At 55.2% G+C, this 25,281-nt stretch overlaps 1 protein-coding gene and 2 non-coding genes across 6 annotated transcripts; all 3 read left to right on the forward strand.

Moving 5' to 3' along the window:
* The first annotated feature begins 222 nt into the window (after nt 1–222).
* On the forward strand, nt 223–24,880 carry SETD1B (SET domain containing 1B, histone lysine methyltransferase). 4 transcript variants are annotated; one of them, XM_060193130.1, is made up of 17 exons: nt 223–352; nt 1,082–1,272; nt 1,505–1,603; nt 2,220–2,490; nt 4,409–4,521; nt 5,404–6,684; nt 9,583–10,395; nt 10,803–11,064; nt 11,162–11,499; nt 11,585–11,684; nt 12,459–13,001; nt 14,702–15,961; nt 16,879–17,045; nt 20,055–20,186; nt 20,275–20,394; nt 20,476–20,613; nt 22,387–24,880. In XM_060193130.1, the coding sequence occupies exons 2-17, from the start codon at nt 1,096–1,098 to the stop codon at nt 22,558–22,560; spliced, it is 5,988 nt and encodes a 1,995-aa protein (XP_060049113.1). In that variant the 5' UTR covers nt 223–352; nt 1,082–1,095; the 3' UTR covers nt 22,561–24,880. The 4 variants fall into 4 exon arrangements, with proteins under 4 accessions (XP_060049113.1, XP_060049111.1, XP_060049114.1 ...); XM_060193128.1 differs by lacking the exon at nt 223–352 and adding an exon at nt 361–604; XM_060193131.1 differs by lacking the exon at nt 223–352 and adding an exon at nt 361–604 and having other exon boundaries at nt 5,437–6,684.
* Nucleotides 17,948–18,024, forward strand: LOC132539189 (small nucleolar RNA U2-19). The gene has a single exon (XR_009550484.1). It is a non-coding gene; the product is annotated as a small nucleolar RNA U2-19 (small nucleolar RNA).
* On the forward strand, nt 18,162–18,231 carry LOC132539188 (small nucleolar RNA U2-30). Its single transcript, XR_009550483.1, has one exon. It is a non-coding gene; the product is annotated as a small nucleolar RNA U2-30 (small nucleolar RNA).
* Nucleotides 24,881–25,281: the final 401 nt, after the last annotated feature.

Here is a 25,281-nt window from a genome sequence, read left to right on the forward strand (position 1 = left end):
CTAGCAGTTTGGAAATAGTTCTGGAGGCCGGAGGCGCACGCCAGGGCGGCCTCGGCTCCCGGGGTCTCCCCAGGCTCAGGAGGCAGAGCCGGGGGTGGGGTGGGGGGGAGACCCCCTCCCCCGTGCCAGCCAAGCCCCCCACCTAAGTCCCAGCAGAATAAATAAATTAAAAGGCCTTCCCCCGGGGCGGGGGGGAGGCAGTGTGGGAGCGCGCGAGTGAGGGGTGGGGGGCCGCTGGGGCCCGGGGCTTTGGCGGCGCAGCTGCCGCCGCCGGGAGAAGGCCTGGGGAAGCGGCGAGGAAGGCGAGGGGAGGAGGAAGAGGAGGAGGAGGAGGAGGAGGAAGAGGAGGAGGGTGAGCGCTCGGGTCGGGCTCCTTAGCGGTGTATTGTGGGATGTGCGGCTACTGGGAGCCGAGGCTCCACCGCCAGCCGCCTCCCGGGCAGCAGCAGCAGCGGCGGCGGCGGTGGCGGCGGCAGCAGCTCCCGGCCCGGCAGCCGCGGCACCCTCCCCTCCTGGCCCCCCGTCCGGCCACCCCGGCCTCGGCTCCCGCGGGGGACACCATGTACTGGCTGGCGGCGCGGGGAGGCCGGCGCCCGGCGGGGATGTAAGCGCGGCGCGGGGAGGGAGAGGCCGCGGCCGGAGCCCCCAGCCCCGGCTCCGGCCCGAGCGGGCGGGCGGGCGGCGCCAGGCCTGCGCGAGCCCCGCGCTCCGCCGAGCCGGGCCGAGCGAGCCAGCGGGCGGGCGCCACGCCGGGCGGCCGGGCGGCCGGTCGGGCACCATGGGCCGGAGCCCCCGTCCTCCGGGCGCCCCGGGCCCGGCCAGCCCGCCCCGGGGGCCCCCGGGAGCCCCTCGCTGCCGCCCGAAGACGGTGGCCGAGCGGGCGGGCGCCTAATTCTCCCGGAAGGGTTATTCTCTCGCTCCATTCGGATATTTCTTTGGGGGGAGCCAGCGAGACAGCTCGTTTCGGGGCGCTCTGGTAAGGTGGGAGGGGGTGGGGGCCGGCCGACTGGATTCTTTGGCGTGTGTGTAGAAGCGGCGGCGGCGGCGGCGGCGGAGACGACAACAACTTGCTGGTTTTCAGGTTGGGTTAACGGCATGGAGAACAGTCACCCCCACCACCACCACCACCACCAGCAGCCCCCGCCGCAGCCCGGCCCTTCGGGCGAGAGGAGGAACCACCATTGGAGAAGTTACAAGTTGATGATTGACCCGGCTCTGAAAAAGGGGCATCATAAACTGTACCGCTACGATGGGCAGCATTTCAGCCTGGCGGTGAGTAGCCGGCGCGCCTCCCCGCCGCCCCCACCGCACCCCCAGCCAGGCCGGGGAAAGGGGTCCGAGCGGCCCGGGGACACCCCCTCCCCCGCCCGACCACCCGGGCCAACTGTCAGCCGGGTCCCGGGCGCTGGAGTTTGACAAGCACCTGGAACCCCAGGGGCTGCCCCCCCCCTCGGTGGGACCAGCCCTCCCAATCTGCCCCCACCTCTCCATGTCCTCCCTGCAGATGTCCAGCAACCGCCCGGTGGAAATTGTGGAAGATCCCCGGGTGGTCGGGATCTGGACCAAAAACAAGGAGCTGGAACTGTCGGTGCCCAAATTCAAGGTAGGACCCCTCCCCCTGCCCCCTGCCCCGCGGCTGGGCGCACCCCCCCCCCCCCCCCCCCCCCGTGAGTTCGAAAATAACGCCAGTCCTGCCGAGCCCAGCCGGAGTCTTGAGTTCCCGCCGGGGAAGTTTTGGCGGGGACAGGGCGATGGCTGAGAGAGAGAGAGGTGGTCCCCCTCCGTGCTACTGTAAACAGACTAACACTCTGTGCAACTGTAATCAAGGCGCAGAGACTGCGTCCTCCCTGCCCAGCTGGGGGCTGAGGTCCCCTCCCTGCTCCTGTGGGCCTGGGGCTTCGCCCCCACCCCCTTGCCTTCATTGAGGCCTTAGGGGGACAACTTTGTAGCCCAAGGTGTCACTCCCAACCCGGCAGCGGACTAAGGAGGCCAGAATGAGAGGTGGGGAAAGAGAAACTGTTTCTTTTTTCCCTTTCCTTTAGAACCCCGAGGACTTCCACGTTCCAAACCGATTTAATCCTTTGCTTCCCGGGCCCGCCCGCGTGCATTCCCCCCTCCCCAATTTTTTAAAAAAGTTTCTTCCCTTCATTGTTTCCTACCTGCGGAGTGGTGTTTTCAGTCTTCTCCAACACCCACCCCACCCCCCTGTCCCCTGCTAGATCGATGAGTTCTACGTGGGCCCGGTGCCTCCAAAGCAGGTGACATTTGCCAAGCTGAATGATAACATTCGTGAAAACTTCCTGAGGGACATGTGCAAGAAGTATGGGGAGGTGGAGGAGGTGGAGATTCTGTACAACCCCAAGACCAAGAAGCACCTGGGCATCGCCAAGGTGGTCTTTGCCACCGTGCGCGGAGCCAAGGAGGCTGTGCAGCACCTGCACAGCACCTCTGTCATGGGTAACATCATCCACGTGGAGCTGGACACCAAGGGTGAGTGGAGCCGCCTCCCGCCCCCCCCCTCCGCCCCCCCCCCGTTTGCTGGCAGTGTGGCCCCTTTTCTTCCCAGTGCCCCCCATTGTAGGGCTGGGGACCACGCTGACTTTTGCCTGGGTGCCCCCTTACAAGCTTTTTTATTTTTTTGCCCCCTCCTGAGGGTAGAGTCACGTGGAGCTAAATGTGTTGTCTGTTGCTAGGAGACCAGCTGCAATTTACCAAATGTGCCTGTCCTTGGCCACTGCACCCCTAGGGACCTCCAGGGAGGCTTCCCCACCACCGACACCCCCTCGGGCCCCTCTTGGAGCCCTGGTGGCCCGTTGTAGACAGTCTCCTGTGTTGTTCACTGTTAAGGGAGGAGGCAGGATTTGTTTATTTCTGGGGAACCCAGGGAGTCACTCAAATGCCATTAAAAGACAGAAAGAGGAGATCCCTCAAGGAAAGAGGGGGGTCCTCCTGGGGTGCAGGCTGGCCCTTCTCCCCAGGTCGCCCCTTCCCAGGGTGGTAGGAACCAATCTGGGCCCAGAGTATAGTTTCATTGATAGCATGGGGCGGGCTGCTCTGGGTGCTGGAGGCTTCACAGTGTCTTCCCTCTTCTCTCTTAAAGAGACAGCAGCACCTTCCCCCCCACCCCAACCGGAGCCAGCTCTGTGCTCTCTGGAGCTGCTGCTGGGAATGCAGAACCTACCTCCTAGCCTCCCCATTCTTGGGAGACCACCTGCAAGGCCTGGTGGGCACTCTAGGGCATCCCACCCAATATGCCTGTGGCCTCTCTGGGAATGTTCCCACTGCTGGTGCTGGGTTCAAACAACCAGTCAACCCTGTCACTGAGCAGGTGCTCTTGGGTCTCCTTGGGGTCCCCAGCCCACCCTGCTTAGCAGGGCCTAGAGGAGTGGGCTCAGGGTTCTGGGGCAGCCAGGTTTTACCTCTAAGTCTTTCTTGTTTGCCTTTAATAACACTGCCTGAGTCTCTAGGACCTGGCTGGGTCAGACTGGTAACAGGGACTACAGATTCCTACTAACTCATGTCTATTCTATATCAGGATACAGGCCTGGGTTCCTGCCCAAGTCACTCTCCCCCCCCACCCCCCACTGCCATCCTCTCTCTCATTTCTAGATGGGTGTGTGTGTATGTAACCCTTTTAAATCTACATACCCCTTGGGAACAGCAGTCAGATTTCTTCCTGAGAAATGAATGTGGTACCTTCTCTTCCCATCGTAAGTCCATTCTAAGAAGCAGCCAACTCTCACCAAAACATCATTTCAGCCATTGAGGGAGAGAGAGACTGCCAACTAATTTTGTATTTCAAGAATAGAGACCAATAAGGTGTAGCTCAAGGAATGCACCTCCTTTGCATATATAAGTGGCTGCCTCTGAGGGCTCTATAAATATCTTCTGGAGGCCCCATCTATAAAACCGCTCTGTTGAGGGGTGGAGTGTTACCAGTCTGGGGGGAGGGGGACGGGGATGAGGAGGGTGCTCAGGCAGTGTTGGGGAACCTGGTTGGAAGAGGAACTTGTGGAGTTCCCTTTAATGTACTAGAGTGTCTTTTACAAACTCACCACCTGGCAACATGGAGTTAATAGATTGTCACCTCTGTTTCCTCTCCACTTGCTACAGCTGGAGAGATCTGACTCTGTCTTTGGGGCCCTTATCCAGCTGACAGGAAGGGGCTTTGTGCTGGGGGTGGGGTGGTGTCATTTCTGTATTTGGGGGTAGTTTTCATCCCACAAGGCATTAAAAGCTCAGGGGCTTTTCTGAACAGATAGAAACCCTAAGAGTGGTGGAAACTTGGTCCAGGGCTTACAGCTTCCCCAGACTTTGGGTCTCAAGCAGCAGGGACCCACAAGGATGCCTGGAGGGGATGCACCTTGCTGGAGCCTCACTGAACCCCGCCTCCCTTGCCCTTCCTTAGGGGAGACCCGCATGCGCTTCTACGAGCTGTTGGTCACAGGTCGGTACACACCCCAGACCCTCCCTGTGGGCGAGCTGGACTCTGTCTCTCCAATCGTGAGTGAGACCCTGCAGGTGGGTTTATTGTTATCACCACGTCCCTGATGGGCACCGTCCCCCATGTAGACACTTCACTTCCAGCTTTGGATACCCAGCCTATGCGGGAATGGAACCTGGCAAAGCCCGCTTCTGGTTCCAGAAGGGTCTAAAAGTCCCACAGCTGGAGCCACGCTAAGCATGACTCCCAATGTCCTATCCCCCCTGCAGACCAACCTTATGTCCCACACCAGTGCTTAAACACTGTACCCCATACCCCCTGACCACCCCTGACCCTAGGAAGTCCTAACAGAGTAAGACCACAACTACTGATTCCCAGAACCCCCATGTGGGGAGACTCTCATCCCACTCAAAAGTGGAGTTTCCAGAGTGAAGAAGCTTTGCTTCCTTGCTGGTCTGCCGGGTTCGAGAGGCTCCTGACCAGATGGCACTGTGTCAGTCCTGGAACATCTGAGGCTAAAGGAAATGGGCCCTAGGCTGCCCCTCACCCCTTACTCCTAAGACCGTAGTTCTCCTGCTGCTCCCTCTGCTAGGATGGCCTTTGGTTTCTCACAGCCTGAGGCAGGAAGAACTCCCAGTTCATACCAAGACTTCTACTCAGGGATTTGGGAAAACCCTCACCTTTCCCTGGGTAGCTGCTACCTTAACGTTAGAGAAAGGATAGGACCATCCAGATATCTCTCCTCAGTCTCCCCCACCCCCTCCTGTCCATACTGTAGTTTCATAGCAACCGGCTTGTTAAGTTTTGGGTTGAGGGGATGAGCCCAAGGCCTCATATATGTGAAGTATACACTCTACTGTTGAGCTGCACATTCTCAGCTGCCAATGTGTCCCTAAACTTCCTAACAGCCAGGGCGAAAAGGAAAAAGAGCCATTTTCCATTGCATGTTTTCCCTGCAGTGGTCTGACCTGCCCTCCTCTCCCTCTGTCCAGCTGTCTGATGCCTTGAAGCGCCTCAAGGATGGTGGCCTATCTGCAGGCTGTGGTTCTGGCTCATCCTCTGTTACCCCCAATAGTGGGGGTACGCCCTTCTCCCAGGACACTGCTTATTCCAGCTGCCGCCTGGACACACCTAACTCCTATGGACCAGGCACCCCACTCACACCTCGCCTGGGCACCCCCTTCTCCCAGGACTCCAACTACTCTAGCCGCCAGCCCACACCCTCCTACCTCTTCAGCCAGGACCCCACAGTGACCTTTAAGGCTCAGGCTCGGCGGCACGAGCCCAAGTTCGAGTCCAAGTTTGCAGACGCCTACAACCGCCGCCATGAGCATCATTATGTCCACAACTCTTCTGCGGTCAGTGCAGTGGCGGGGGCCACCTCAGCCTTCAGGGGCTCCTCAGATCTCACATTTGGTGCAGTCAGTGGCAGCAGTGGCCCTCCCTTCAAGGCCCAGCCACAGGATTCTGCCACATTTGCCCACACTCCGCCATCTGCCCAAACAACGCCCACAGCTGGGGTGTCATTCAAGTCGGCTTTCTCTCCCTATCAGACCCCCGTGCCCCCATTTCCCCCAGCCCCTGAGGAGCCCCCCACCACACCCACTTTTGGGACCCGGGACAGTGGCGAGTTCCGACGAGCTCCAGTGCCCCCACCTCTGCCACCCACTGAATCCCTAACCAAGGAGAAGCCAGGCACGCCACCTGGGCCGCCACCCCCCGATGCCAGTGGCATGGAACTTGGTGGTCGGCCTACCTTCGGCTGGAGCCCTGAGCCCTGCGACAGCCCAGGCACCCCCACACTGGAGTCATCACCTGCGGGACTAGAGAAGCCGCACGACAGCCTGGACTCGCGCATTGAGATGCTGCTCAAGGAGCAGCGCACCAAGCTGCCCTTCCTCCGTGAGCAGGACTCAGACACTGAGCTGCAGATGGAGGGCAGCCCTATCTCCTCCTCTTCCTCCCAGCTCTCCCCACTGGCCTCCTTTGGCGCCAACTCCCAGCCGGGTTTCCGGGGCGCCACGCCGCCCTCCTCGCCCCCCTCCAGCACTGGCCTGGAGGATATCAGTCCTACACCACTGCCCGACTCAGATGAAGATGAAGAGCTGGACATGGGCCTGGGACTCCGGCCCCCACCCAAGCCTGGCCCCCCGGACCCTTCCGGTCTCCTGGGTCAGACAGCTGAGATGAGGTTGGACTTGACTGGAGACAGGACCCCAACTTCAGAGAAGATGGATGAGGTACCAGCATGTCTGTCTGCCCCTGGGAATTGGCCTGTTGGCACTTGTGTCTCCCCCCGTCCTGTATGAAACATTACCCTTTATACGTTAACCTTACAGTGACTAGCTAGGACACAGAAGCCGCAGAGCAAGGGCTTCCAAAATACCAGATCAAATATAGAGAATGCGGAGAGCAAAAGGGGATCTATAGTTTAGCTCCCCAGCAACCGCGTAGAGAAGGAAAACGAGGTTCCATGTTGTTGCCTTCCTGGTTAGGCTGGGAATCAAGACTTGACCTAGGTATACATTCCGACTGAGCTGCTTTGGTCTCAGTTTTCTGAGACCTTAGAGAGTGTAGACTGTAATGAGAATCCTATGCTGGGTGGCTCGGGATTATCAGAGCCGGTTCTGACACTCTGGCAGATGCGATAGGGCTTGGGAGGTGTGTGGGCTGGCAGAACCTGTGGACTCTGCTTCTCAGCACAGTCTCCTAGAGCTTGGTGCCCTTGGAAGAGATGGGAAGCTGGCAGGCAGTTCCACTCCTCCCTCTGCTCTCAGCTCCAGGAACGTTTGTGTGTGTGTGTGTGTGTTTTGGGAAGGGGGTCGGGGCACAGACAGCAGGCCATGCTGCCGCCCTTCACAGCCCCCCTCTCCTCTTTCATTGGGCTGCATCTGGGTTGTCACTGTCTGAACCTGCAGCTCCTGGGTTGGGGCAGGGGTGCTCTGTGCCACATTCCCTTGGGAGTGGGTGGATTGGGTTTAGGCACCTGCCCTGGCCCTCCAGGAGACTTCTACCCCTTCTACCCCCATGGGCCGGTGGGCATGAGCGAACAGCCTGGGGCTTAGAGCTCTGTGCTCCTCTAGGTAGCAGGGAGGGCCCCCCCTTCCCAAGCCCTTTGATTAGGTTGGTTTGGCTGCCTCAGGGAGGAACAGAGAGGACCTTGGCCTGCTTGAGAAGGGACCACAGGTGTCTTGGGGCTCCAGGGTACCTCTAGGCAGTTCTGGGGAAGTGGTTTCTGGTGGGGGGTGAGGGGCGGGGACTGACAGGTGCACAAAACTGGGGATTGGGGGACATTTAGCAGACTGACCTACTAACTGAAGACTGGGCACCCCAGAATAGCAAAGGGAATGGGCTCTCCCACCTGGTCACTTGTAGTGCAGGGGAGACAGACCCAGAGATCTGGGGTTGGGCTGCACCAGGACCAGAGCCCAGGCAAGATTGGAGTAGGGAATACCTCCAAGCTAGCTCTCGGGAGCCCCCTGCTGGATACCGGGAGAGCAGCACCTGAGCTCTTAGAGCCAGGAGTAGGGGCTGATCCCACAGATCCAGCCCAAGCTAAAGAAACCTGTGGGAGACCTGCACATTGACAGCACTGGGTGGGAGGAGGGCGTATAGGAGGAGACCCCCCCCCCCCGCCCCCTTCCCATAGAAGCTGGTGGTTGCAAGTTCAGTCTCTGGTCCTTGGGCTCACTTGCTCTCTTGAGTGCAGCTCAGGGAAGGCACTTTCCCCCCCAGTCTCAGTTTTGCTGTCTGTGAAGTGGGGTGGTGAGGGTATCTGCCCCCCACAGCCCTGGGGGAGCTCCAGCTGCCTTGGGCCCCCAGTCGGCACTGTGCTCCTTTTATTCCCAAACTTACCGCCTGGGGCTCTGGTGGGGAGGGCAGAAGGGAGGAGCTGGAAGGGCTGGAACAGATTAGCTCCAGTGATTGGTCAATGCAGTGCTGAGCTTAACTCTCTGTGTGCTGCAGTGTCTGTGAGGAGAGCTAGCCAGATTCAGAGCTTCATTAAGATTGTGTACGTGTTTGTGTATGTTGTTTGGTTTGGTTTGTTTATGACCATATCTGGTTATTGGCAGAGTCAGGAATTGAACTTGGGATCTCACCTTAAGGCCTCCCTGTGTCCTAGTTTTTCCTCATTAGTAAAACCAGAGCCCACAGACTGATTCTGTAGACTGTTGTGAGAGTGTTCTGTGTTAATAGATGTAAAGTGCTTACAGAGGTGCCTGGCAGAGGAGTAGCGGTCTCTTTTCCAAGTACATATTGAAACCGCCTCTCAAGCTGGAATAGTCTCTCCTACCCTCCTGGCACCCCCTTCCTGACTTACTTCCTCCTCAAGATGGACTATAGGTGTCATGTCTTCATACTGGTTATCCTCTGCCTCTCTTAGAACTGTACTCTTAGAAGTACAGTTCCACCAGAGTGAGTTTTGTCTGTGCTGCTGTCACTGTACCTAGCACCTAGGACAGTGTCTGGCCCACAACAGGGGTACCTCTGTGTTGAGTGAATGGGTGATTTTTTTCCTGTTGTGGACCCCCAGTCGGGGGAAAATGAGTCTCAGAGACTGGGTCAGTACTCAGGATCCCTGTGGCTGCTCACTGGGCCCCTGGAGAGGCTGCTTCTCTTGATTTTTTTTTTTCCATTGGATAAAGACAGAAAGAAGTTGAGAGGAGAGGAGAAGATAGAGAGGGGGAGAGAAACATCTGCAGCACTACTTCACTGCTTCTGAACTTGCCCTCCTGCAGGCGATGGGGGGCTTGAATCCAGGTCCTTTCAATGCCCATCCCACTTCGCTTGATTTTTTTTTTTTAAAGTTTTATTTATTTATTTAGCCTCCAGAGTTATCATTGGGGGTTGTTGCCTACACTATGAATCCACTGTTCCTATGGCTTTTTTTTTTGGATAGGACAGAGAAATTGAGAGGGAGGGGAAATAGAGAGGGAGAAAGACACCTGCAGACCTGCTTGACCACTTGTGAAGCGATCTCTGTGTAGGTGGGCAGCTGGGAGCTTGAACCTGGATCTTTTTGTGGGTCCTAACACTTTATACGATGTGTGTTTAACTGGATGACCCACCGCACAGCCCCCTTTTGATTTTATTTTCCTGGCCCTCCCCATCACCACTCTTTCTCTCCCACTCTACAGGGCCAGCAGTCCTCTGGGGAAGACATGGAGATCTCTGACGATGAGATGCCCTCGGCCCCCATCACCAGTGCTGACTGCCCCAAGCCCATGGTGGTGACCCCTGGGGCTGGGGCTGCCCCCTCTGTGCTGGCCCCCAGCCTGACGCTGCCCCCACCCCCAGGCTTCCCACCACTACCCCCGCCCCCGCCCCCACCCCCACCACAGCCTGGCTTCCCTATGCCCCCACCTCTGCCCCCACCCCCACCCCCCCCTGCCCACCCAGCAGTGTCGGTGCCCCCACCGCCACTACCTGCACCACCAGGCGTCCCGCCTCCGCCCATCCTGCCGCCTCTGCCGCCCTTCCCGCCAGGCCTGTTTCCCGTGATGCAGGTGGACATGAGCCACGTGCTGGGCGGCCAGTGGGGCGGTATGCCCATGTCCTTCCAGATGCAAACGCAGATGCTGAGCCGGCTGATGACCGGCCAGGGCGCTTGTCCCTACCCACCCTTCATGGCTGCTGCAGCTGCTGCAGCCTCTGCTGGGCTGCAGTTCGTCAACCTGCCGCCCTACCGGGGCCCTTTCTCCCTGAGCAATGCCGGCCCTGGCCGCGGACAGCCCTGGCCGCCCCTGCCCAAGTTTGACCCCTCCGTGCCACCACCAGGCTATGTGCCCCGCCAGGAGGACCCACACAAGGCCACTGTGGATGGGGTCTTACTGGTGGTGCTCAAAGAGCTCAAGGCCATCATGAAGCGTGACCTCAACCGCAAGATGGTGGAGGTGGTGGCCTTCCGGGCCTTTGACGAGTGGTGGGACAAGAAGGAGCGGATGGCCAAGGTAGGGAGGCTAGGCATCCTGGGGGTGGGGGTGGGGTGGGGGTGAAACATCCCCTCTCCTCCCAAGGAACATCACTGGAGACACTTCCCCCATCACGCCCCCCAAGTAGGAGGTGGGCACACTCATGGAACCCCTGTTTGGGTGACACAGATGTGTTCTTACGAGGCTCTTGGACTCTTGAAACCCAGTATCCAAAGTGTGAAAGCTACCATATTGAGGCCCGTAGCTGACAGGTCCTGTTTTACATGGGCAATTGAGGCAGAGTGGAACCAGGTTCACAGAAGGGATGTGTCTAGGCAGTAGCTGCTGTCACTATTGAGAGGAAGTCAGGCTGTTCAGGAGGCCCCCAGTCCAGCACTGGGAACAGTGCTTTAGCCGCTGTGACCGTCCCCTCCTGCTTTCTCCAGGCTTCCCTGACCCCAGTGAAGTCGGGTGAGCACAAGGATGAGGACCGGCCAAAGCCCAAGGACCGCATCGCCTCGTGCCTACTGGAGTCGTGGGGCAAGGGTGAGGGCCTGGGCTATGAGGGCCTGGGCCTGGGCATCGGTCTGCGTGGGGCCATCCGCCTACCCTCCTTCAAGGTCAAGAGGAAGGAGCCACCGGACACGGCCTCATCTGGTGATCAGAAGCGGCTGCGGCCCTCAACCTCTGTGGATGAGGAAGATGAGGGTGGGTGCCTGCCTCCCAACCAACCTCTCTGGCTTGGTGCTGGGGTCTCCCCCTCTAAGTGTCCCCAGCCTGGCTCTGACCCTTTCCCTTCCCACAGAGTCCGAGCGGGAGCGGGAGCGGGACCGGGATGTGGCTGACACTCCCTGTGAGCTGGCCAAGCGTGACCCCAAGGGTGTGGGTGTGCGGCGGCGGCCAGGCCGGCCTCTGGAGCTGGACAGTGGTGGGGAGGAGGACGAGAAAGAGTCCCTGTCTGTGTCCTCATCCTCATCGGCATCCTCGTCCTCTGGCTCCTCAACGACCTCACCTTCGTCCTCCACCTCCGACAAGGAGGAACGGGAAAGCACCGAGGAGGAAGAGGGGGGTGAGGAGGAGGAAGAGGAAGGGCGCCCCAGGAGCCAGCTCTCCTCCTCCTCGACCTCGTCCACGTCAGCTAAGGTGCTGTTCAGTTCAGGGAGGCTCTGGGTGCTGGGCCAAGTGAGGGGCCCTTGGGCTCACTGTCCCCACTATCCTTCTCCCCCAGGATGATGATGACAGTGACGCCCAGGATGAGTCTGAGAATGAAGATGACAACCTAGCCCTGTCGGAGGCAAGTGAGAAGGAAGAAGGGAACTCGGATGGAGGTGAGCAGCATGTGGCCCCAGCCCAGCCCAGGGCCCTCAGCAGAGGGAACAGCCTGAACAGCAGCCAGCTATGCAGGGGTGGGGTGGGGAGTAGTTTCTTCCTCTGAAACGCGCCGATTCAGGAAGGCGCACACACAGTTCATGTGCCACAACATCATTCCTGAGAACTCCCATGAGAGTCAGCTTGCAGAGACAGTAAGCAGACCAGCAGCTGTGAAAGGCCAGGAACGGCCTGGAGTGATGGCTGGGGTGGTGGTGGTGGGGGGGAGGGGGGAACAGTCTCTTTTCAGGGGGATGAAAATCATTTGGAATTAGCTAGTGTGGTCCCTGGAGACACAGTTTGCTGAACACCATTGAATTGTTTCTTCTTTCATGGTTGGTTTTATGTATGGCACACTGGAGGCTTTGGGCCTGGGGGACTCCACCATTCTTAGCTGACCATTTTCCCCCTTTCAATCTGAGACAGAGAGAGAGAAAGGGAAAGGGAAGGAGAGATACCATAGTATCAGCCACACGTGGTGCTCCCATGTGGTACTAAGGGTTCAAACCTGGGTCCAACTCACGGTGAAGTGTGTGCTTTACCAAATGAGCTATCTCCCAGCTCCCTGATGTGTTCAGTTTTACTTTGTAGATTTCACCTAAAGGAGAAATTCCTAGTGAACACACACACACACACACACACACACACACACACACACACACACACACACGTCACCAGTTTGAGGCCTCTGGACATAGCAGATAACCAGAGCACCCCTCTGTGTCCTCTCCCAGAGGAGACAGTGAGCATCGCCACCTCCAAGGCTGGACCCGGGACCTCCAGCGAGAGCTCTGAGTCTTCTGAGTTTGAGTCAAGCTCCGAATCCTCGTCTTCATCATCATCCTCTGAGGATGAAGAGGAGCAGGTGGTGGATGAGGAGGAGGAAGAGGAGGAGGAGGAGGAGGAGGAGGAAGAAGAGGAAGAGGAGGAAGAAGTAGAGGAGGAAGAGATAGAGGAAGATGAGGAAGAGGCAGAAAGCATGGCTCCCACTGCTCCCCAAGACCTGGAAGAGGACATGTCCCTCGAGATCCCTGAGTTGGAGTCATCAGGCATGGAAGAAGAGGTGGACATTGAGGCTGAGGAAGAAGCCCCTGAGGAGCAGACCCCCATGCTAGAAGAACCTCCCTCACCTGTGGGTGTCAAGGAGGTGACCAGATGCAAAGAACCCCCTGAGGAGCTGGGCCTGAACCAGGAAGGGGTGGCCAGGTTGAAATCACCAGAGCCCCCTACCAGAGAAATGGAGCCCCGACCCCCTCCGTCCCCAGAGCCCATTCCAGGTAATAGTTGCAAGGGGATAGTCATCGTGAGCCTTGGCTCCTTTGGGTCAGTCACTTACACCTCCCAAGTTTCAATGTCGTCATCTTTACAGTGGGCTCTGGATGGTGCTCCTAGAGGGCCTTCCAGGGGGTGGGGGGAGATGACATGGACTGTGCTGTACAGAACCTGGCACCTGTGAAGTGGTGCCCCCCAGGGAACCACCACTGTTATCTTTCCTCAGTGCCACAACTTCTCGGCTTAGTCCTTGGAACGCCAGTTCCTTGAGGTGCTCCCCAAAAGGGGGTGCCAGGTATTCTTGACCCTATGAGTGACAGGTGGTGGGAGAGGCTGTTCCCTGCCCATGACAGGTGCATGTGGCCTGTTGAGGACTCTCGTAGTGCTGGCCAGTAGGACTCTGCCCCACTCTGTGTTCACCATGAGACACTGATGACATTTTTTTTTTTTTTTTTGTCTCGAAGATCATCACTGGGGCTGTGCCAGCCAGCACTGAATTCAACTGTTCCTAGTAGCCATTTTCCTTTTCCCATTTTATTTGACAGAAAGAAATTAAGAGGGGAGGAGAAATAGAGAAGGAGAGAGATAGATACCAGTAGACCTACTTCACCACTTGTGAAGAATTCCCATTGCAAGTGGAGAGTGGGGGCTTGAACTTGAGTCCTTGCACATTGTACTCTGTGCTTAACCGAGTGTGCCACTGCCCGGCCCCCTTTGTTTTTGGTCTTAATATAAATACATGGAGCCACATGTGGTCAGTTTCTCCCTCTGCTGCTCTAGCCTCTGGGGCTCTGAGCACTGCTGAGGTGCCAGTGCCACAGCTGCTCTGCCCAGCTGTTCTCAGCAGCTGAGGTTCTGGGCCAGGGTGTTGGGTGAAGGAGCTAAGGTGGAGATGCAGCGTGTGAAGATGGACGTAGCTGCTGGGGCCTGCAAAAGAGACTTCTGGGTGTTTCTTCCACTACAGAGCCTGCTTGCTTTCTTTGCGCCAGGCCTTTGTGCTTGTGCACATTCCTTGCAGCTTTCCTTCTTTCTTTCCTTTTGCTTTTATTTTTTTGTTTTACTTTTTAAAAATATTTATTTATTCCTTTTTGTTGCCCTTGTTGTTTTATTGTTGTAATTATTATTGATGTTTTTGATGTCATTGTTGGATAGGACAGAGAGAAATGAAGAGAGGAGGGGAAGATAGAGAGGGAGAGAGAAAGACAGACACCTGCAGACCTGCTTCACCGCTTGCAAGGCAACCCCCCTGCAGGTGGGGGTCCTTTTGCTTTTGAATTTGAGGCAGAGGCAGAGAGAGAGGAGAGATGCCACAGCACCTCTCCACTGCTCTTAAAGAAAGCATCTTTGTGCTGTGTGTGGTATACCCTTGTGGTGCAGGGGACTTTAACTCGGGTCCTCATGCATAGTATAGGCTGCACTCTACTGGGTAAGCCATCTCTTAGCCTCCAGAGCGCATTTTCTTGGCCCATAGCATGTTCTCTGTTCACATCTGTCTGAAGACACAGTGTCAAAAGCTAGTACCCAAGTCTCCATCTCCACCTGCATTCATCGACATCCACTTTTCCCTGGCACTGAGCAGTGGTTAGGTTACAGGTAGACTTAGGGCTGCAAGTTAGGCATCTGGTACACAGTAGGGCAGCATAAACAGGACACTAAGGGGTGTGAGTCAGATATTGATGGTGTGTCTTTTGACCTCCCCCTGCAGAGGATGACCTAGAAGCCGAGCCTGAGCCCCCTCCCGTGGCCTCCTTATCTGCACAACCACCATTGCCACCCACACAACCACCCCGGCCGCCAAGCCCACCACCGGAGCCTGAGACTCCAGAGCCCCCACTCCCGCCAGCCCCCCTGGAGCCTCCCCCAGAGGAGCAGCCCCCTCGAACTCCAGGCCTCTGTGGCAGCCTGGCCAAGTCACAGAGCACAGAGACGATACCGGCCACACCAAGTGGGGAGCCCCCACTCTCAGGGGGCAGCAGTGGACTATCACTGAGTTCTCCACAGGTGCCTGGCAGCCCCTTCTCCTACCCAGCCCAATCCCCTGGCCTGGGCAGTGGGGGCCTCCCCAGGACACCTGGCCGGGACTTCAGCTTCACACCCACCTTCCCTGACCCAGGTGGGCCCCTGCTCTTGCCTGTCTGCCCTCTCCCAGCTGGCCGGCGGGATGAGCGGGCTGGGCCCCTGGCCTCCCCAGTGCTCTTGGAAACAGGCCTGCCGCTCCCTCTGCCCTTGCCCTTGCCCCTGCCCTTGGCTTTGCCGGTGCCCGTCCTTCGGGCCCAGACTCGGCCCCCCTCCCAACTGCCCCCTCTGCTCCCTGCCCCGTTGGCCCCCTGCCCGTCCCCCATGAAGAGGAAGCCGGGCCGGCCCCGGCGATCCCCACCGGCTGTGCTCTCCCTAGATGGGCCTTTGGTCCGGCCGCCCACGGGGTCCACTCTGAGCAGGGACCTCCTGCTCCTGCCGGGCCAGCCACAGACCCCTGTCTTCCCCAGCACCCATGACCCTCGGGCTGTGACCCTGGACTTCCGGAACACGGGGATCCCAGCCCCCCCACCACCCCTGCCCCCCCAGCCTCCCCCACCCTTGCCCCCACCTCCTGTCGAGCCCACCAAACTGCCCTTCAAGGAGCTGGAGAACCAGTGGCCATCCGAGGCCATCCCTCCTGGCCCCCGTGGGCGTGAGGAGGTCACCGAGGAGTTCACGGACCTGACCAAGGTGCATGGGCCCTGGCGCCGACCGCCTAAGAAGCGCCATGAAGACCTGGTGACTTCTGCCTCGCCAGAGCTCTCACCACCGCAACCCCTCTTCCGGCCACGCTCAGAGTTTGAGGAGATGACCATCCTGTATGACATCTGGAATGGTGGCATTGACGAGGAGGACATCCGCTTCCTGTGTGTCACTTATGAGCGGCTGCTGCAGCAGGACAATGGCATGGACTGGCTCAATGACACACTCTGGGTCTACCATCCCTATATCCTGCCTGGCTGGGTCCTCACCCCTCGTCCAGTGAGGCCCATCTGGGCCACAGGGCGAGTCCCCATCCTGTGCTGGGTGTTGTCTGTATCAACCCAGGTCTCAGGACTTTACAAGCCAGTAGTAGGGACTGAGTGCTGATTCATTTAATCTTTTCAACAGCCCTGAGGTGTGTGTGTGGGGGGGGGGGGCAGGGGCAAGGGTAAGGGAGGAGGATATCTCCATTTTACATAAGAAGAAATTGAGGCTCAGAGAAGATAATCAACCTACTCAGTATCTCATAGCTACCAAGAATCAGAGCTAAGATTTGAGGCCTGGGCAAAGCTAATGTCTAGGTTCTGAGCCACAGTGTCACTCTGAGATGAGGTTATGAGATTGGAGCTGTTGGTGGCTTTTTTTGTTTGATATTTGGATAGAGACGGAAGGAAATGGGGAGAGACAGACAACTACAGCACTGCTTCACTACCCATGAAGCTTCCCCCTTCAGGTGGAGACCAGGGGTTTGAACCTGAGCCCTCGCATGTGTGTTTTTATGGTAACACCATCACCTCGCCTCTACTGTACCAAACTAATTGGATGAGCACTTAATCCATGGCAGGAATGCTGTACACCAGTCCAAGCATATGCATCATTCAGAGAGGCATCACTAGGACCCCACTTTGAAAGTGGGGAAATGGAGGAACATACCCAGAACCTCTCATCTAGGTGCCTGTGGCAGTTGCAACACCGTGGAGTTGGGTCAGTGTGTCTGTCTGAGGTGCCACAGGTGTGACTGTTAGAGCTGGGCTGGGGCTAGTTGCCAGGATGTTGGGCTGAAAGTGGAGAGGTGGTTGGGGGAGGGGGGAGATAGGGGTCTCCAAGGGGACTAGGAGGGACTTTTCAAGCATGTCTATATGGCCCTTGACCCACCCCCACCCACCAGCCTCTCTTCAGCCAAGAAAAAGAAACGGGACGACGGCATCCGGGAGCATGTGACTGGATGTGCCCGCAGTGAGGGCTTCTACACCATCGACAAGAAGGACAAGCTCAGATACCTCAACAGCAGCCGTGCCAGCACCGACGAGCCCCCCACGGACACGCAGGTACTGCAGCAGGTGCCTAGACCTTCTGGAGCCCTCAGGAGGGGCTTACGGGTGAGGCACAGGCAGTGGGAGGGACTCTGGAGTCAGAGGGGCACATGCAGAGTGCTGCCTCCCTGCCCAGGGCAGAGATAGATTACCTCTGCTGGGGGCTCATTCATTCTGCTTTTAATTTGGTAAATATCTGTTGAGTGCCTGCTGGGCTCTAGGATACAGCATAAACAAACCTACTTTTTAATGGCACTAGTAGATACAGGAAAATAAGTAGAAGAGATTAGAGCTCGAGAGTCAGAGAAGGTGCCATTTGAACTAGGCCTGAGTGATGTAAAGAAGGTGGGCTGTGGGGAGGAGACAGCATAGCGGCTATGCAAAAGACTTTCATGCTTGAGGCTCTGAAGTCCCAGGTTCAATCTTATGTACCATAAGCCAGAGCTGATCAGTGTTTGGGGGATGGGAGTAGTGTATGTATATATTTATATTTTTAAAAAGACAGAGGAAAAGACCATGTGACTTAACTGGGAGCCCCACAGAAGTAGATAAAGAACTTTATTTTAAAAAGCAAACAGGTGGGTAGTCTGTCAGTAGCGCAGCGGGTTAAGTGCACATGGCACAAAGTGCAAGGACCGGTATAAGGATCCTGGTTCGAGCCCCAGGCTCCCCACCTGCAGGGGAGTCGCTTCACAGGCGGTGAAGCAGGTCTGCAGGTGTCTGTCTTTCTCTCCCCCTCTCTGTCTTCCCCTCCTCTCTCCAATTCTCTCTGTCCTATCCAACAACAATGACATCAATAACAAAAATAATAATAACCACAACAATGTTAAAACAACAAGGGCAACAAAAAGGAAATAAATATTAAAAAGGGGGGGGTCCAATCTGGTTCTCTGAGATCTGCTGCTCTTACTGTAGTGGATCAATGATGAAAATAGCCAAATCTGAGCATCAGAAGATCTTTAGTCTACCTGGTGCATGATCTCTAGTTCTGAGAAGCTAAAGTACTTAATTTCAACACTAGAATGAGAGTGTATGGTGTGTGTGTGTGTGTGTGTGTGACACGTGGGTTACGGAGGACATGGTGATGAATGGGTGAGTAGGGTTGAGTTGTGTGAAATACTGATGAATTCTGAGCAGTGATGAACTGTTTTCACTACTGACCTTTATAATCATGAAGGTTTCTACACTTGATCTGAGCTCAGATTTAAAAAAAAAAAAAAAAGAAAGAAAAATTTTAAGGACAATCTGGGGTCAGAATTAGCTTACCTATTCTCAAGAGTTCAGAGTTTGGGCTTGAAATACAAACCAAGGAGACACTTGCAGTGTAAATGAAAATTGAAGTCCTTAGAAATAGTTTATCTGGGGGGCTGGGTGGTAGCGCAGCAGGTTAAGGGCACATGGCACAAAGTGCAAAGACCGGCGTAAGGATCCTGGTTCGAGCCCTCGGCTATCCACTTGCAGGGGGGTCCCTTCACAGGCAGTGAAGCAGGTCTGCAGGTCTCTGTCTTTCTCTCCCCCTGTCTTCCCCTCCTCTCTCCATTTCTCTCTGTCCTATCCAACAACAATGACATCAGTAACAACAACAATAAGGGCAACAGAATGGGAAAAAATGGCCTCCAGGAGCAGTGGATTTGTATTTTGGGCACCAAGCCCCAGCAATAACCCTGGAGGCAAAAAAAAAAAAAAAAGTTTATCTGGCAGCCCGGGAAGAGGTGATGCAGTGCCTAGATCTTTGGGTATGAATGCACAAGGTCCTGCCCCTCCCCCCCATCATTCTGCCATGTGTGGTGCTGTGGTGTTAAGGATTGAACTCAGGACCTTGTCCTTGCGTCTCCATTGCTCTGGCCACTGTACTCCCTCCAGAACATTGTGTCATCTTGAATTCTTATGTATTTATTTTTAAATATTTTATTTATTAATGAGAAAATTAGAGGAGAGAGAAAGAGCCATACATCATCTGGTACATGAGTTGCCAGGGATTGAACTCAGGACCTCATGTATGATAGTCCAGTGCTTTATCCACTGTGCCATCTCCGACACCACCTTATTTTTTTTTTTTAACTAAAGCACCGCTCACCTTTAGCTGATACTTGGAATTGGGGATCTTAGAATCTCAGGCATGAAAGTCTTTTGTAAAATTACTATGCGATCTCCCCAACCCATATCATTGTATTAAAAAATAATGGAACTGGGAGGGGCTAGATAGCATAATAGTGATGCAAAGAGACTTTCATGCCTGACGCTCCAAAGTTCCAGGTTCGATCCCCCCCCACCATAAACCAGAGCTCAGCAGTGCTCTTGTTAAATAAATAAATAAATAAATAAATAAAATTTAAAATAAAACTAATGGAACTTGGACTCGCAAATGAGCTCAGTAGGATAATGTGCTGCTTTGCCGTGTGCAAGGCTTTTTCTTTTCCTCCTCCAGGGTTATTGCTGGGCTCGGTGCCTGCACCATGACTCCACCGCTCCTGGAGGCCATTTTTCCCCCTTTTGTTGCCCTTGTCGTAGCCTCGTTGTGGTTATTATTATTGCCATTGTTGATATTGTTCATTGTTGGATAGGACAGAGAGAAATGGAGAGAGGAGGGGAAGACAGAGAGGGGGAGAGAAAGATAGACACCTACCTGCAGACCTGTTTCACCGCCTGTGAAGCGACTCCCCTGCAGGTGGGGAGCCGGGGGCTCGAGCTGGGATCCTCATGCCAGTCCTTGCGCTTTGTGCCACATGCGCTTAACCCGCTGCGCCACCGCCTGACCCCCACCATGTGCAAGGTTTAAGCCCAGCTTCCACTGCATTGAAGGAAGGATCGGTGTTGTGGTCTCTTTTACCCCCTCTCCACCTCTCTGTCTCTAAACAAACCAACCAACCTGACACAATCTGAGCACATTCAGGACAAAGGTGGGGAAGATCCCAGAGCAAGGCCCTGGGACTTGGGAATGACAGGACTGTGAGGGAGGGGCACTGGGTAGCTCCCAGGCAGGTCGCTGCTGCTCTGATCTGTCCCGGCCCCTGGTCCTCGCAGGGCATGAGCATCCCAGCGCAGCCGCATGCCTCCACACGGGCTGGCTCGGAGCGGCGGTCAGAGCAGCGCCGCCTGCTGTCCTCCTTTACTGGCAGCTGTGACAGTGACCTGCTCAAGTTCAACCAGCTTAAGGTGAGGGTGGGCCCCAGAAAGAGGTGGGGGTGGAGGGTTGGCAGCGGCACCACCTGAGGGTCTTACGCCTCCCCCCCTTCCACACCAGTTCCGGAAGAAAAAACTCAAGTTCTGCAAAAGCCACATTCATGACTGGGGTCTGTTCGCCATGGAGCCCATTGCAGCTGATGAGATGGTCATCGAGTACGTGGGCCAGAACATCCGACAGGTAGGCGCTGCAGGCGGTCCCAGGTGGCTGGTGCCTGAGTGGGGAGAGGAGGGCCCAGACTGAGTGCATTGTCCTGGCCAGGTGATCGCCGACATGCGGGAGAAGCGCTATGAGGACGAGGGCATCGGCAGCAGCTACATGTTTCGGGTGGACCACGACACCATCATCGACGCCACCAAGTGTGGCAACTTTGCTCGCTTCATTAACCACAGCTGCAATGTGAGTGTCCATGGGGTGCCACCACCCCACCTCCTGGTGCTGGGAGGACCAGAGCTGCCTGGCGAGGGCATCAATCTTGCTTCCTCCCCAAGCTCGTGGGCTTTTCCTTGACCTCCCTAGGGGCTCGGCCCTCAGAGAGCCTGTCCGGGATGGCAGCCAGGTGTGGGCAAGCACTTAAACTGGATTTGCCATGGTATTCTCATCAGTCCAGAACTAGTAACCCACACGGGTCCCAGCAGGTGGTGTCCTTTAAAGCAGGGAAAGTCCATGTGCTGAAATTGAGCCAGGCAGCTTCCAGCAGGAGGCAAGCTAGTCTGATTCTGGGTATGGGTCTTGATTTCAGTTCCTTGTAAGTGACCAAGAGGCTCAGTTAGTTTCTAATCTGGACAGCAGCCATGAGAACAGCCCCTCCCTGTGGGTTGTACAGAGCACTGGACAACAGAGCATGTTAGTAGGTACCTGTTCAGGTGACTGGGATTTCGTCATGACCTGAGCAACAGAGCTGAGGGATAAGTGGGAGTCACCTCTGTGAAGCAGAGTGTGGGGCATCCTGTTCAAAGATCCCAGGGCAGGGAGAGAGCAGTGCCTGCAGGACAGCCTGGCAGAGGGCAGGGTGAGGGAATGAGGCCATCAGAGTTGAGTGATCGGCTCACTCAGTGGTGTAGGCAGAACTGAGAAACTTTGGGAGTCGGGCAGTAGCACAGCGGGTTAAGCGCATGTGGCACAAAGTGCAAGGACTGGCATAAGGATCCCAGTTTGAGCCTCCAGCTCCCCACCTGTAGGGGAGTCGCTTCACAGGCGGTGAAGCAGGTCTGCAGGTGTCTATCTTTTTCTCCCCCTCTGTCTTCCCCATCTCACTCCATTTCTCTCTGTCCTAACAACAACAGCATCAATAACAACAGCAATAATAACTACAACAATAAAAAAAAAAAAAAAAAGGGCAACAAAAGGGAAAATAAATAAAAAGAAAAAAAAAGAACTGAGAAGCTTCTCTACAAGTCAGGGCTGACCTCTGGGAGGTTTTGAGTTACAGCCTTTGCTGTCCCTTTGGGAAGCTTTCCCTGCATTTAGTTGGATGATGGCAGGGTAAAAGCCCACTGGGCACAGCAGCAGCAGGTCAGTACTGGCAGAAGGAGAGATAAGAGGTAGATGCCAAGGGCCTGATGTAGCCACTTCCTGAATCAGACAGACCATAAGCATTAGAGATGTCCCCCTGAGAGAACAGATATCCAGCAGGGAGCTGGATCTGTGAGCCTGGACTTAGGCCTAAAACCGTTGACTGTGAGAGACCAGATAGTAAATATTTTGGGCGTGGTGCCTTAGAAGATCTCTTAACAACTACTTAAGACAGCCACAGGCAGTGCCAATGATTGGGTGCCATGGCTGGGCGCTCTGTAAATGATTGGCTTTGTCTGGATACCACTAAAACTTTATTTGCCAAAATAGGAGGCTGAAGGTTGGAGTTTGCTGACAGCTCCTCCCCGACCCCCACATGCGCACACACACACTCCCCCATCTAGCACCCAGGTAGAGATGGGGAGGCTGATTTGGAAATAGAAATGTAGGAGTTTCCTGCAGTGTATGTGGTGACCAATGGTCTAGAAAATAGCTCTGCATACATCATCATTCTTACACATGGGGAGGCATGGGTTCTTGTCTCACCCCACCCCACCCCAGGCAGGGCAGCCTAGAGCCATTGAGGCCTTGTGCAAGGTTGGGGGGTCTGGGTGGAGTCTGGGTGGGTCATTGGCTCACCATTCCTCCTGCCTGCAGCCCAACTGCTATGCCAAGGTGATCACGGTGGAGGCGCAGAAGAAAATTGTCATCTATTCAAAGCAGCACATCAGCGTCAATGAGGAAATCACCTATGACTACAAGTTCCCCATCGAGGATGTCAAGATACCCTGTCTTTGTGGCTCTGAGAACTGCCGGGGAACTCTCAACTAGGCCCCGCCCCCCTCAGGCCCAGTCCCACCTCTCACCCCTGTTTCAGGTGCTGTCCCTCTGCCTAATGGCCATGTCAGGGCCTGGCGCCCCCAACACTAACCCCCAAAAGCTCCCTGTGGCTTCAGCCCCTCCATGGGAAAGGGCTTCCGTGTTTCTGCCTGGTTCTGTTTTTTTTTTTTTTTTTCTCCTTTTAGGATTTTTATTGAGCTTCAACATGAATTTTTATGTGTCTCTCTCCTCTTCCCATTTACCTCTCTTTCTCTTGTCTTCATCATCAGCCTTTTTCCATGAATGCTGCTATGATGTTTTGACTTTTCTATTTTATTCCTTCTCACAAGAAAAGTTATTTTTACCATTGAAATGTGAAGGCAGACTCAGAGAGTGGGGACCCCTGGCGGGGCTGCAGTGGCCTGGGTGCACGCAGCTGTGTAGTGGGCCCATGTCCCAGACCCTGGGCCAGGTGCTGCAGAGAGCTTGGTGTCGGCCTGGTGGCTGCGGCCTCAAAACACTACACAGGTCCCCTCTCTGCTGGACAGCCAGCCCCATGAGAGGATACCCTCCCCCTCCCCCTTCTTCACCCTGTCCAACTTTTCCCTTCCCCAGCATTCTAGGGACGCCATCTCCTGAGCAGACCCTGGCAGAGCCAAGCTGGGCCCCTGGGGGCTCTCCCCACCACCCCCAAAATCTTGGGTTCAATGTTTACTTTCTCATTCGAATGCCAGCAATGTGGGAGCCTCCCAGAGGCCCCAGGGCAGGCTGGGGGCCTGGAAGGGTTGGGTCTACTCTGCCTGCCCTCACCTTGACCCCGGGGAGAGGAGAGCCTCCCAAGGCAGGGGGGGGGGTCATCCCCCCACTACGGGTGTTTGACCAGATACTTTTATGTTGTTTATAAGCTTCCCTGTACCCCACCCTACGTAGCCCAGCTGTCCCCAACCCCCCAACAAGGCATGAGCCTATTTATTTTCAGACTGAGAAGATTATTTCTCCCAGTGAGAGGAAAAGCTTGGAAAAGATTTTAGAAACTCAGATTGAAGTCTTTGACAGATCTGTCCTTTATTATTATTATTATTTTTAACCTTTTTGACCTCTTCTCCCTCATCCTCTTCAGGGTTTTTATTTCCATGGATTTTTTTTTTCTTGTGCGTGTATAAAATCCAAGTGGGAGGGATGGGTTTTTGAAGTTCAGAACCAATTTCTGTATATAGGCTGCCATAAAGGACTTTTTCTCGGGAACATTGTTTCTTGTAGAAACACGTGGGAAGACTTTTTTGCTCATTTCTTTGTACTTTAGGAACACACACACACACACACACACACACACACACACACACACACACACACGTTCCCCGCATCCCCAGGAAGCAGAGCAGGCATGTAAATAATTTATGGAAAGTGACTGTTGTGACCAGGAGTCAGGGAGTCATCCTCACCATGCAGGAGGGCTCCCGGGGGCCCCAGCCCGGCGGACGCAGGCCAGGCCGAGCCTCTGGTATCTCAGCTTGTGTCAAGCTTGTTATCATGTAAATTCTGTACAAAGAATTGTTATTTTCTCTCTCTTTTTTTTTTGTCTTTGGTGGTTTTGTTGTGTGTATTTTTTTCCTTCCTTTTCCCCGTGCCCTCTCTGTTTGAGACAGTACCCACCCTTTCAAGGTTGATGAAATTGGTGGCATTAAGACACAGAGGGGGACCTGGGCACAGTGGCGACCTTCTCTTCCGTGTGTGGTTTTCTACCTAATGGTGCAACTGAGGAAATAATTTATTTTTCACCTGAAGAAATGTGTAGTTTGTAGAGATGGCCAACTCCAATTACTGGGGCAGGCCCCGAGGGGCTACCTTCATTCTCCTTGCCCTCAGAAACCAGGGCATGGCCCAGCCTCGCCCCTCATCCTGGCCACCCTTCATGAAGCTAAGGCTGGGCCTTCCCTGTCCCCAGGAGCCCTCACCCAGCCCCATTGTGGTTTGCAATACCCAGAAATGTGTTGGCTTTTTTCTTTTAATGCCTTCATTTTCATTGAACAAATCTTTGCTTTTGTAGAGTTGGGGGATTCTTGTTTCTCTCTCTCTTTTCCCGGTTCTTCCCCTACCTACAGCCCTCCTCCCTGCCAAAAAAGAAAAAAAAGAGAGCCCATAAGTTTTAGGGATGTTTGTGCATATAGACTCTTGTCGTCCGTATGTAACTTGTTTTTGAAGAGAAGTGTTTCCGTTGTGGGTGTGTCTTGCTGTAAATATTTGTTCATATTTTTGTGAATTCAATACTATGTACCATTGTATTATAGTAACTTTTATAAAGCAGACCATAAATATACTGACTTCTTACAGATACGCTGTCTCTCTTGCTCTCCTCCCTCCCTCTTCCTTCTACTGGGGCACATCCTGCTCACTCAGTGCTGACTGGACTCAGGGAAGGAGGAGCTAGATGTGGTGTGGTCCACTCACACTGCAGATCTTTAATTCTAGATTCTGTAGCTGAATTCTGTCAACTTGGCCAGCTAATAGCCAGATATGATCTTCCACAGTGCGTAGCTTTCCTTCTCAAAGCTTCTTTACGGCTTTACATACCTAACACTGCTACAGCTTGAGAGATGTGCCTGCACCGCTCACACCCAAGTGGGGTCGAAAAGGTCAGGTCAGGTAGAACTGGGCAGGATTCCCAGTGTTCCCCTCTGCCCAGATCCCTCTCCAAAAATAATAGGAACAAGCACAGCATGGACACCATGCCTG

Source organism: Erinaceus europaeus, chromosome 6 (genome assembly GCF_950295315.1).
Source record: "Erinaceus europaeus chromosome 6, mEriEur2.1, whole genome shotgun sequence".
In the NCBI taxonomy this organism is placed as follows: domain Eukaryota; kingdom Metazoa; phylum Chordata; class Mammalia; order Eulipotyphla; family Erinaceidae; genus Erinaceus; species Erinaceus europaeus.